At 40.1% G+C, this 13081-nt stretch overlaps 1 protein-coding gene across 1 annotated transcript in view; it reads left to right on the forward strand.

Annotated features, from left to right (window-relative positions):
• Positions 1-1012: 1012 nt before the first annotated feature.
• The window catches only part of LOC129236448 (uncharacterized), a 150753-nt gene continuing 138684 nt past the window's right edge, over positions 1013-13081 (forward strand). Inside the window, exon 1 of the mRNA XM_054870846.1 lies at positions 1013-6574. Within this exon, the coding sequence (XP_054726821.1) occupies positions 1013-6574 (5562 nt within the window). The remainder of the gene's footprint in view (positions 6575-13081) is intronic.

Genomic DNA, 13081 nt, shown 5'->3' on the forward strand with positions numbered 1-13081 from the left:
TCATGCATTAACCGCTGCTGCTAACGAATTTCATCAGGGTGCTGCTACTATCGGGCCCTGCCTTATCTATATCAGCAGTCGTGGCAAAGAAGAGAATGCCAAGAAACCGAAATCATAGCCCTGCAGGAGTAGGACAGTTAAGAAGAAGGTACTGAGATGATTTCACTTCATTCGTGAGACGGCTGGCGCAGAAAGAACGCCAAGCAATGTCGAGCCTCACAGAATGCATACCTCGCGGACAATGTCTGGTAAGGGAACCCACGAAATTCGAAAGCTGAGATTTTGTTAGCCTCAGTAGATTTCTCGAAAGCTTGAGATCCACATATGATCAGAAGGATCTCGCGACCTTTCAAGTTTGTGTACTTGCGCAAGTCGATGAGAAGTCTCATTTCTCATGGAAACCTCCTCATAGGTACTCTGTCTAACCAGATCTACTTCTTTCGTCTAATGAAGCACTTTCTCAGCACACGCTATGACCAATCTTCAAAAGTATAATGAATCATTTGGTCAAATGCTGCATCTATGAAGCTCACTTCTAAAGCGGCTTGGCGCACATTTAGTCCCTCAACATCCTTCAGTTAACCTAAGAAAGGTTAATGAGTTTCTGTTATCTACCTATTGTTTACATTAAATTAATATTCGATCCCGAAACCAGGAAAATTTGAAACATCGAATTGAAAATTGTACAAGCAATAACATTTTATAACAATTGTTACGAACAGTCTGGCAGCACGGTCGGGATAGATCCAACTGTGGCTCCCAAGCAACATTGAATACGTGTCGATCGGTGATTGGTCGATGAAAAAAGGAGAAAACGGGAGAAACAAAGAAAACCGAAAGGCGTGTAGGAAAAACGGCAGTACGCGAACAGTAAGCAAGGCAGAAAGAGCTACCAAATTTTTTAATTCATTTTTGTAAACCTTAATTAAATAAAGTTTTTTTGAATTGCAAAAAATTTTGCCAACAAGTTAAAAAATTTGTTCTGCCCACAACGTACGTACAAAAAATTCCGATGTCGCAGGCTACTACATTGTCTTCGAACATAACCGATGTGACCGCTGCGCCGGCTAATCTCGCCGTTGCGCCTAGTTCCAGTGCCGCCGCCAATCACACCGCGGCAATGAGTTATCCCGTTGCATCCAATTCGATCGCTCCGGGCAACAGTTTGCTGATGCTGGAAACGTGTGCCGCTAATAGTGCAGCTGCCCCACAACTAGCCTCGATGGCGCATCACGAAAATCTGAATGCTGGTATTGTATATGGAACTCCCTCCGCGCCTAATACAGCGCACGCCATGCCATCCGGTCGACTACTGCTCCAGGGAAACCCGCCGATTAGCCCCGCTCACTCCATTAACTCTGTTGGCTCGCAAGGGCTTCGCCGTCGAGCTGAGCTTATACAGGAGCGAAGCGAAATTTTACGACAGAGGGAGGCTTTGTTAAGAGAGGAGCATAGTTTCTTGGATCGCATAGATGCAATGGGCTTTGACGACGACCTAGATGATGGACAATGCACTGTACCTAGGTTTTCAACTTCCGCGCATGATTCAGGTCCACATTCAACGCAAATTATACAGCCACCTCCAAATTTTATTACACCTTTCAACATAGCTGCTTCCGGTGCCAATAATTTTACCAATACTGGCTCTGCCCCGGACGATGTCAATTTGATAAGTGGATCAAATGCCCAGCAGCCAGGAGGGGGTCTAACAGGATCTGTTCTTCAATGCCTATTAGACAGAATACAGTCACTCGAACAGCAAGTACACAGATATTCGACACTCAATCGAGGATATTCTCCGCCACAACCGCAACCGGCACAAACTACTTTGCCAACAGCTGGGCACGTTAATAGTTTATCTTTCGGTGCCTCGACTTCTCGACGCTTGAGTAGAGACCAGATTGCTTCTCGTAACAGCCTTGCTAAAGAGTTGCCGAAATATGATGGCAAGCCAACTGAGTGGCCATTATTTTATGCCGCATATAACCAATCGACTGAGGTTTGTGGATTCTCGGACGATGAGAATCTTATAAGACTGCGGCAGGCATTGGAAGGGCCAGCACGGAATGCAGTTAAAAATTTATTGTTGCATTCCTCTTGCGTGCCCCAAATTATTGCTACCCTTCAAATGCGATTTGGACGACCAGAATTAATTATCAGCGTTCTACAGCGACAAATTTATGAGCTTCCATCACCGTCAGAGAGTCAGCTGGAATCGATCGTCGACTTCGCCGTAGAAGTGCAGAACATCTGCGCAACAATGTCTGCGTCAGGCCTGACCAGCCATTTGAATAATCCCGATCTCGAACAGAAGCTGGTTTCGAAATTGCCTGGGCTACTACCAGCTTATTGGGGAATGCATAAGCAAAGTTTACCGATCTGTAATTTACAACATTTCAGTGATTGGCTTTTTCTACTAGCACAAGGCGCCAACTCTGTTATCGTGCCAAAGGAGTCAACAAAGGTGCGCAAACGGGGCGCAATTAATTATCATTTTAATGCGGTAAGATGTATCGTTTGTGAAGAAAATTGCAGTGATGTCTCTAAATGTGTCTATTTTAAGGGATTGACACGTAGTCAAAAATGGGGAATTGTTCGCAAGTTGAAACTTTGTCACCGATGCTTGAAGGGCCATCCTACAGCCGGTTGTAAATCGACTGCACCTTGCAATGTTAATAGTTGCACCCGAAATCACCATCCTCTGTTGCACAACGCAGAGTTAGCTGCTAAAGACGCTCCAAACAATGGCAAGGGCGTAACTACAATGCGGGCGGTCAACGTTAACATGCACAATGTGGGCCAAGGCAGTACCATTTTCCGTGTCCTTCCCGTAGTTCTACACTCAGGCGAACGGAGTGTATCAACATACGCTTTCATAGACGATGGTTCGTCGCTCACCCTTATCGACGAAGAGCTGCTGAATAAGCTAAATATAAAGGGCACACCACAACCACTGTGCCTGCGCTGGACTGGTGATACACATCGGTATGAGGACGAGTCTGTGGTTGTCGACTTAGCCATATCAGCTAAAAACGGTAATAAGAAATTCGGGCTTAAAGGCGTTCACACAGTCAAAAAGCTTGACCTGCCTCTTCAATCGATTAACGCTGCTAAACTGCAGTCCAAATTTCAATATTTGAAAAGGTTGCCTCTGGAGTCCTATTCAAACGCGGTACCACAACTATTGATTGGTTTAAACAACGCTGCGCTTGGTTCTCCAATCAAATCTTTATATGGCCGTGAAAATGAGCCAATAGCAGAGAAGTCCAAACTCGGATGGACATTGAAAGGACAAGCATCAAGTACAAACCATGATGCGGCGCACCCTGTCTTTCACATTTGCGACTGCTCCGCACAGGCTGAACTCGTTAAAATTACTAAATCGTACATTTGCCTCGATAATTTAGGCGTGTCAGCTAAATCTTCTGCATTAATGTCTAAAGAGGACGAATTTGCTATGGTGCAGCTACAACAACACACTGTGCGAGTTGGCAATCGATATCGAACCAGCTTATTGTGGAAGCACCCTAAAATGCAGCTACCCAATAGCCTACCAATGGCCTTATTTCGAGCGAAGTGTTTGCTGAAGAAGATGCAACGCGACCCTAACTTGGCTGAGGTGCTTCAGCAAAAAATTGATGATTATATTCAAAAGGGGTACGCTAGACGTATGACACCAGTCGACAGCGCCGTTGAAAGATACTGGTATCTACCGGTTTTTGCAGTAATTAACCCCAACAAACCAGGCAAGGTGCGCTTAGTCTGGGACGCAGCCGCGAAGGTTGATGGTATATCCTTGAATACCATGTTGCTCAAAGGCCCAGACCTAACGACCCCATTGTTGTCGGTGTTGTTTAAATTTCGACAAAAGCGAATCGCCATGTCGGCCGATATTGCTGAGATGTTTCACCAAGTTCAAGTCCGGGAACAAGATCAAAATTTCATGCGTTTTCTTTGGTATGAACAGAATGCCAACGAGCCAACTACATTCGTGATGACTGTTATGACCTTTGGGGCCACATGTTCGCCCAGCTGCGCTCAATATGTCAAGAACAAAAATGCAGAAGAATTTCGTGAAGAGTTCCCTGGTGCTTCGCAGTGCATAATAGAAAACCACTACGTAGACGATATGTTAGTTAGCGTGGATACTGAAGAAGAAGCTATTAAGTTAGCGAGAGATGTGCGTCACGTACATGCGATGGGAGGTTTTCACATAAGAATTTTTTTATCGAATTCAAGTCGTGTGCTAGCCGCCCTAAATGGCAGCCCCACTGATGCACTATGCCTTGATTTTGAGAACGAGCAGCCAACTGAGAAGGTACTAGGCATGTGGTGGGTTACCTCTAGTGACCACTTCGCCTTTCGTGTATCATCCAAATATAAGAATTCTGATCTGTTACTTTCTCAGCGGCGACCTACCAAGCGCGAAGTTTTGAGCTTGGTTATGACTATATACGACCCAATTGGGCTGATAGGTTTCTACGTTGTATACGCCAAAGTTATCTTGCAAGAAATATGGCGAGCTGGATGCGACTGGGACGACCCAATTCCAGATGACCAATTTGCGAAATGGCTGCGGTGGATTAAGCTTATTCCAAAAATAGAAAACCTAAGGATTCCACGTTCTTATGCGCGAGTCAAATTTGACGATACACCTAAAATAGAGCTACATACCTTTGTAGATGCAAGCGAAAGTAGCTATGCAGCTGTATGCTACCTACGATACTCACATGGTAATTCAATCGACTGTATGATGATCGCCAGTAAAACCAGAGTGGCTCCGCTTAAATTATTGTCCATACCTCGCCTGGAACTAAAGGCAGCACTGTTGGGAGCTCGCCTTGCTAAGCATATCATTGAGTCGCATTCTATCCACCTTGATAGCTCCGTATACTGGTCAGATTCACGAACGGTATTAGCCTGGCTGTATGCTGATCATCGCCGCTACAAACAGTTTGTGGCTTTCCGAGTTAGTGAAATTCTAGAACTTACCGACGTCAGTGAGTGGCGCTGGGTGCCAACTGCAGCAAACGTTGCTGACGAAGCCACCAAATGGAATGGTGATCCAGATTTTTCTAACGATAGCCGATGGTTTAGCGGACCATCTTTTTTATATCTTCCGTGTGACGAATGGCCCGTGTCTAACGGACCGCAAAATATTTCAACAGAAGAACTCCGTCCTCAGTTTATTGGAGCTCATTGTAGAATTCCAGAACAACTTCTTATGGTGCCCAAACCTGAGAGATTTTCTACATGGGACCGTCTCCTCCGAGCAACCGCCACGACCTTGTACTGCGCTCGTATTTGGTTAAGTGTAGTGCGAGACAATCAAGTCTTACGTAGCGTTGCCACTACCGACGATTTTCGTAAGGCAGAAAACTTTCTTTGGAGGAAAGCCCAGCAAGACATTTTCAATGATTCAATAATATCTTTATCGGTTGGGAAGGCCGTTGACAAATCTAGCAAAATATTCAAATTATCACCCTATCTGGATGACGATGGTGTTTTGCGAATAGATGGCCGAGTTAAAATAATAGGGCGCACGGACCCAGTTTTGCTGCCTAACAATCATCACATTACGAACTTAATTATAAATCACTTTCATGTCAAATATCATCATGTGAACTCGGAGACAGTCGTCAACGAAATTCGGCAACACTTTTGGATTTTAAAACTTCGCATCGCAGTTAATCGAATTCGACGCAGCTGTCAGGTATGCAAAAACAGAAGCGCTCAACCACGTCCACCTAGAATGGCTTGCTTACCTACAGCCCGCATCGCACAATTTTGTCGTCCATTTTCCTATGTAGGGGTTGACTACTTTGGTCCACTTCTGGTCACGGTTAAAAGGAGCACCGAAAAGAGATATGGGGTATTATTCACCTGTCTGACAACCAGAGCGGTGCATCTCGAAGTGGCATATTCGCTTTCTACAGACTCCTGCATTTTGGCCGTACGTAATTTTATGGCGCGTAGAGGGAGCCCATTGGAGATATGGAGTGACAACGGCACAAATTTCAAAGGCGCTGAGAGGGAACTGAAATCTGCGTTTACGCTCGTAGACCAAAATCGATTGACGAGAACTTTCACTTCGGCCGCAACCAACTGGCATTTCATACCACCCGCGTCTCCACACATGGGCGGAGCATGGGAGCGGCTAGTTCGCTCAGTCAAGGACGTCCTACAACAGATATTGACATCTAACTGTCCAAATGACGAGATTCTTCATGCTGCTTTAATGGAGGTGGAGATGACAGTTAACTCGCGACCGTTGACTTATATTCCTATTGACCACGAAGAAGAAGAGGCACTAACACCCAACCACTTCCTATTAGGCAGCTCCAATGGTGTTAAGCCGATTGCAGAACCAGTTACTGAGGGCGTCCTAATGCGTCGTAACTGGCGAACATCACAAAACCTTGCGGACGCGTTCTGGCGACGTTGGGTCACCGAATATTTGCCCACCATCACTAGGAGAACTAAATGGTTCGAAGACGTTAAAGCAATAAAAGTCGGAGATATTGCATACATAGTTGATCCAAACAACCCAAGGAACTCTTGGCCCAAGGGTAAGGTAATTGGCGTGCGAACGAGTGCCGACGGAAGGGTTCGAAGCGCTACTCTTCAGACAATCTGTGGAATCTATGAAAGACCTGCTGCTAAAATAGCCGTTCTAGATCTGAAAAGCTCGGTACATCCTAATCGGCAGGATATACCAGGGGGGAGTGTTACGAACAGTCTGGCAGCACGGTCGGGATAGATCCAACTGTGGCTCCCAAGCAACATTGAATACGTGTCGATCGGTGATTGGTCGATGAAAAAAGGAGAAAACGGGAGAAACAAAGAAAACCGAAAGGCGTGTAGGAAAAACGGCAGTACGCGAACAGTAAGCAAGGCAGAAAGAGCTACCAAATTTTTTAATTCATTTTTGTAAACCTTAATTAAATAAAGTTTTTTTGAATTGCAAAAAATTTTGCCAACAACAATATTTAATTCAATTATTTATATATATTCAAAAAACTTCTTTTAGTTTGAAGAAGTTGAAATAATTCAAAAGTAACGAACCAGTTTATGTTCGACGTTCGCTCTTTCCTAAAAAAACCCAATAATATCTGAGCTGAATTAAGATTTTTGTAAAATAAAATTTTTAACTACAATTAAGAATGAGTTCTAAAATTGCCGTCTGTGTCTCTTTGTGAAGAAGATTTAAACGAACGTACTCATAGCGTCAATAAAAAGTTTAGAATCAACCCTTAAATCCAAAAATTTATCCGTTGCTGGAGACAGTGGTCATGGCTATACCACTGACAGCTCATTTGACAAACTTTGAGGCCGAAAGATCTATTCTAACAGCAGATTTTTTAGGCCTAGATTAGAAGACTCCACTAATAATATATTAATATTTTTTTTTTTCAATATGATACAGAACGACTTTTTTGTAAAGAGTTTTGTATTTCACAATATTTTGCGAAAAGGGGAAAACAGAGAAAAACAATCATTGTAATGCAAACAAAAAACAAGAACATAAAGATAATTCACGTCGCAGCTTAAATGATACAGTTAAAAGTACTGCTATTTGCAACGCAAGTTTCAATAAACGAGATTGCTTTTTTAGTATGCGAGAGCCCGTAGAGTGAGTTTGACTTAAAGCAAGGATTTATGCATGCAAATCGAACGATAGGCTTCAAATAGAAAATTCACATAAAAACAATATCAGTGGCTAGTGCGCCAAGTGAAGAAACAAGCGCTCCAATAAAACGGCAAAAAAAATTGAGATAAGGCTTGCCACCCAGAAACTGGGAAGCAAATTTAAATGCTAGAACAGCTCGTAATAAACCCTTCGTAAATGCAAGGAATAGAACTGAGAGATTTGAGTTCGTGCGTGACGATCTAAATAAGACCCAAGCAGTTTGAAGGGCCGTACTTAGTGCAAACGAGCCAAAAATAAACTCATTTGTACCAGATGGCAGACCTTTTATATGGCGCGAGAAAAAAACGGAGCTCAAACCACAAAATTTGGGAGCTATTAGGTAGGCTAGGCTACTAGGCTACTGGCTTGAGCATGCATGTCATCTAATGCAGTTGAAAATTTGACCTTTATCGAAGAAACAATAAAATATAGGTTTACTGAAAACCTCTGCACAAAAATTTGGTTCAAAGCACTATAAAATTACCAACTGAAGATGACTTTCGTTTTTATCAAGATAATGACCCTGAGCTCAAGTCACAAATTATACAAATAGGGTTAATATACATATAAAACTCTCCACATTTTGAAACTCCAGATTTGAACGTGATCGAAAATTCGTGGTCGGTTTTGCAGACAAATATAAGAAAATATGACATCCACAACAAATCCGATCTTAAAAAGGCGATATTTCAAGAGTGGAACCAAATTAATCCAGAATACCTAAAAAACTTGGTTGACTCCATGCCACGTAGACTTCAATAAATCCCTTAATACCTTAAACTTTTAGAAATTAGAAATAAACAGCTGCTCTTTTTTAACTCTATCATTGCGGCATTAATTCTCACTAGAGAGATGTTTTGAACCCAATTCCAAAAAATGTATTACTTTTATACTACTTAAATAAGATAAAATTTTTGAAAAAATAAAAAAATATTATAAAAAAACTCTATTAACAAAAATGCATTAAAAGAATTTTTATTTAATTTTTTTTAATTTGTTTTTATTTTTTTTTTTAATTTTTTTTTTTAATTTTTTTTTTTTAATTTTTTATTACTCAAAATTTTTAAGATTTTTTTTTATAAATTACTTGTTTTTACTTACACGCGAAGACAACTTTTATTTTCTTATAATTTGCTTTTTTTATTTTCATATTTTTACTTATCTTTTGATTCGGTATTAATAAAATATAATGCCAAAGCAGTATCCGTGAGTTTTCTCATTAATTTGGTACAGAAAAATTTTTCAAGATAAATTGTTGGCCTAAAAAATAGGAACTAACTTCTAAAAACCTTTCCAAATCTGCATTGTTAGTGAGAAGTTTTTTTTATTTTTGGTATATTTTCATTCATTTTTTTTTTGTTGGCTTTTCAATACCATTTTTAATATCCATTTTCCTGAATGCGGGGTGAAATTGCGGAAATATAGCAGTACTACTACATAGTACGATAATTCCCATCGCTTCAGTCTTAGGGGTATTTACACTTCATTATTATTTTCTCACATTTTGAGAATTTCAAGTTAATTCTGTAGTGTTGAGTTTGGCCTGCACTGTTTGCGCTCGTATATTTTGCAACCGCTACTCTGCAATTCTATAGCAATTTCAGACAACCAATACCACAATGAATAACCGAGCAGGCACCTAACCAACTAACCAAATAAACCACATTGTAGCCAACAACCGAAAAATAAACAAGCAAATCATGTTGAATTACAGCGCTGTTACAACGCAACGAAAGTATAGATGCAACGGCGTGACACCACATTGCAACAACAACCACAACATCAGTAGCGAATTACGGACCGCCAGACCACAACATCATGCAACGAAGAATACATTTGCTTCCGTCAACTCAAAGTGAAAACCATAATTTCGCGAAAATCAGCAGAAAACAAAAACAAAAACGGAAACGAAAACAAGCTGAAAAACGCTAACCAACAGCAACAGCTAGGAAACATAAGTATTCAAGTTTCACAAGTGAGCTGTAATGTCGAAGAATAACCCGACATGGCTTGCAACTTGTTATAAGCGCGATACTCAATGCATTTGCGGCTGCTACAAGAATGCAATCGGATAAAGTGTGGAAGAGGTGCGCATGTGCGTGCGCGTTGGCGAGTGTGTTAAAGCATAGCATCCAACGACAAAAGACCAAAAGACAAAAGCATTAGAAGCTATGTGGCATGTGGCAGGTGACATTATAGCCATGTGTGCTTTGATGAAATACAGCAGACAATGCAACACCGTGAAACGAGATTGATCATAGATAGTTGTGTGTGAGTACGAATTTATGTGTGTGCGCGTGTGTGCGTGGGTGTAGAAAATAATATGCTTACAAAACCATTTCCGGTGACGTTGCAGCAATTCAATGGCACAAACATACACATATACATACAAATACTTGCAAACAAGCATGCCGCAGCAGGACGGGCAACAATCTCGGCAGCGCAAAATGAAATGGCTATTACAGCCGTCTGTCGGGAGGCACACATGTTGTTGTTGCTTACTCTGCGCCAGTTGGCAGAATTCAACCTCAATCAGAGAAGCTAAACTACATTCATATTCCTAACTACATATACATACGTACATATATGTGTGCACGAGTGTGTGAGTGGAGGTTACACAATTTTCATGGCATTAGACCTGCATACGCGAAATGAAGAGGGCTACAATAGAATGGATGACAAGAAAAAAATTTCATATTTTTGTTTGCGGCATTGTCAAGCAGTTGGCAACAAAAATAACAATAAAAACAAGATGCAGTGGCATGCGTTGTTTCCCCGTATTCACTCCGTGCTGCATTCGAGCGCGTGCATGTATTTATGTTGCGTATACGACTGGTCGTTCAATGTTTAGGCAAATACGTACACAATCGACGCAAGCATGAATGTGTGTATTTGGATTGGTATAAGGAAATGGGACACTGTTGAGTGCATGGAAATTATAGTAACAAGAAAATGCGAAAAACAAAGCTTAGACACACAACCGAGGGCCAGCATTTGCAACCAAATGCAATAGAAATGCCACAGGCAGCAAATACGTATGTATGTATATATGTATTTAAATGAAAGCATCGCCAGGCCAGACTGAAATGAATAAAAGCACATACACGCACATATATATATTATTTACCTATATACATACGTATGAGTGATTGGGCATAGGTATTGTAGATTTCAGACAAATAGACTTTACCAGTTTGAAGAGCAAATACTTCTAAGCCCACGACTGCCACCACTATCACAACCACTAACACCCCACTACTCCCACTTGCATGCAAACAAAGCGACATCACAATACCAAAAACAAAAACAAAAAACGTTTGCAAATTTTGCTCTAATAAAGAAGAACGATGATGTGCTGCAGCCATTTAGCATACATCCGAGCGGAAAATGGAGCAAATACGAGAGGCTAAAGACAACAGCTTGTGGCAGGCAAAATTTTATAATGAGTTATGCCGAAAGTGTAGTGCACTGTTGCATATGCAGCTAAGCAGCTTGTCAGGCCAAATGTAGAAAGGAAGGAAGAGAATATTTGAAGTGGATTAATTCCTGTTCAAGTGAATGAGGTACGTGGTATTTTCGGGGCAACGGACAACATTCAAAGGTTCAAAGGTGAAAGAAAAACTTCTACGCGTATAAAATTTACATTCCAAGAGAAGAGTAACAATATGAGTAGAGCACAGTGGATCGGTGATTTGTGTTGTAGCCGTTGTTGCATATTTTAAGGCTTTCGTTCAAGCAAATGGACAGCTTGACCTTTGCTAGAAGTGGCAAGAGTTAAACTTTGCTGATTGTTGTTTATCGTTGCATGTACGTATGTATGTAGTACGTATATGGTAAATAAAGAAATTATGTGTCTAAGCGCCCGGTGTCAACCACAGGTGACAGGGGTTTAAGAAAATTATTTTTTAATCCAAAGTGATGATAAGTAACAAAGAAGTTGGCAGTACTTTCTATCTTCTGAATAGAAAATTAACTATTAATCTCAGCTGTTAAATTACAATTAAGAAAAATGCTGGCCAAATTTCTTTGGAAGCGAAATTCCAGTGAAATTAGTGAAGCAAAAAATATGTTGAATACGTCATTGTTTTTTTTATTATTATTATTAATTATCTCTACTAAACAAGAAAATAGAAAAAACTAAGAAATAAAAAAAAATGAAAATATGAAAATATGAAAACACGAAAAAAGTATAAGTAAAAGTCTTACGCAACAAACACTGTAAAATAACTTTTGGTGTGAATTCGAAAGAAATCTCAATAATTTCAAATTTTCGGTCACATTTGTAGTTTTGTAAATTTCATAATAAAATAATAACACAAATTTGTTAACTATATTAACTACTAACTTATAATAAAAAAATTGATAGAAAACCTAAAAAATGCTATTTGGAATCCTAGTTTATAATAAATAATAAATTTTTTTTTTATAAAATGGAGTTCCAGATCCAATAAACACTCTGGTGCTAACAGGTAGCTACAACTTCTGACATTGCATTAGGACAGTAACTGACGTGGAGCTTAGTACTCAAAGCACCTTCCAACTAAATACTCGACAGTAAGAGAGTAGAGATCAGTATTGTGCCGTTAAAAAAACAAAACATAACGGGCCTATATACCTCAGTGAGCACCTCTACACCCTCATGGAGAGCGGCAATCCAAGTAACCTAATTTAAGTAACCTAAGTAACCGAAATTAAATAGGAACTGTCGACTGAGTTCGTATTAAATGACACTATTTTCCAGCTTTTTCAATAAAAGATTGATTTGCACTTTATTCGTAACCACTAAATTGAAGAAATAAGTATCAGAGAAAGCGAATATCGGGAGGCTATTCTATTTGTGAGAGAAAGTCATACGATTTGGTGAAAGTTTTGCATAACTGGATTGCCAAAAGGCGGACGGGGCAGCCAAGCAACTTGAATGTAATTGCATTCCACAATTGATCGAAGGGATTAGTCTTTTTTTAATAAAAGCACAGTTATTGTAAAATATTCTAAAGAGTTGTTTATAGCATTCTTTTGACGCTCCAAAAAGTGGTGGTTCCACATTTCATATAAATTGTAAAAATTGGCCTGCATTCATTACATGGAAAAAGTGGGCTACGCTGTGAGTGAAAAAATTATCAAAAACCAACGAGAAGTTTGAGTAACATCAAACTTGCATTTCATTGGACTAAAATTGAATGGCTCATAAAACTGCATTCCCAGATTTTTTTTAATCGAATAAAAAATTTTAAATTTTGATGAAAATCTTTCTTTATAAAGCATACTAATTTTTTTTTTGTTTTAAGAATGATTAACAGTGACTAACTGCGACTGATTAACTGATTAAATTTTGAAATTTTAATGAGAATGTGCTAAAGTTTTATAAATCGGGCACAAAGTTTGAAACTT

The sequence above is a fragment of the Anastrepha obliqua genome, chromosome 1, assembly GCF_027943255.1.
Source record: "Anastrepha obliqua isolate idAnaObli1 chromosome 1, idAnaObli1_1.0, whole genome shotgun sequence".
Classification (NCBI taxonomy): Eukaryota; Metazoa; Arthropoda; class Insecta; order Diptera; family Tephritidae; genus Anastrepha; species Anastrepha obliqua.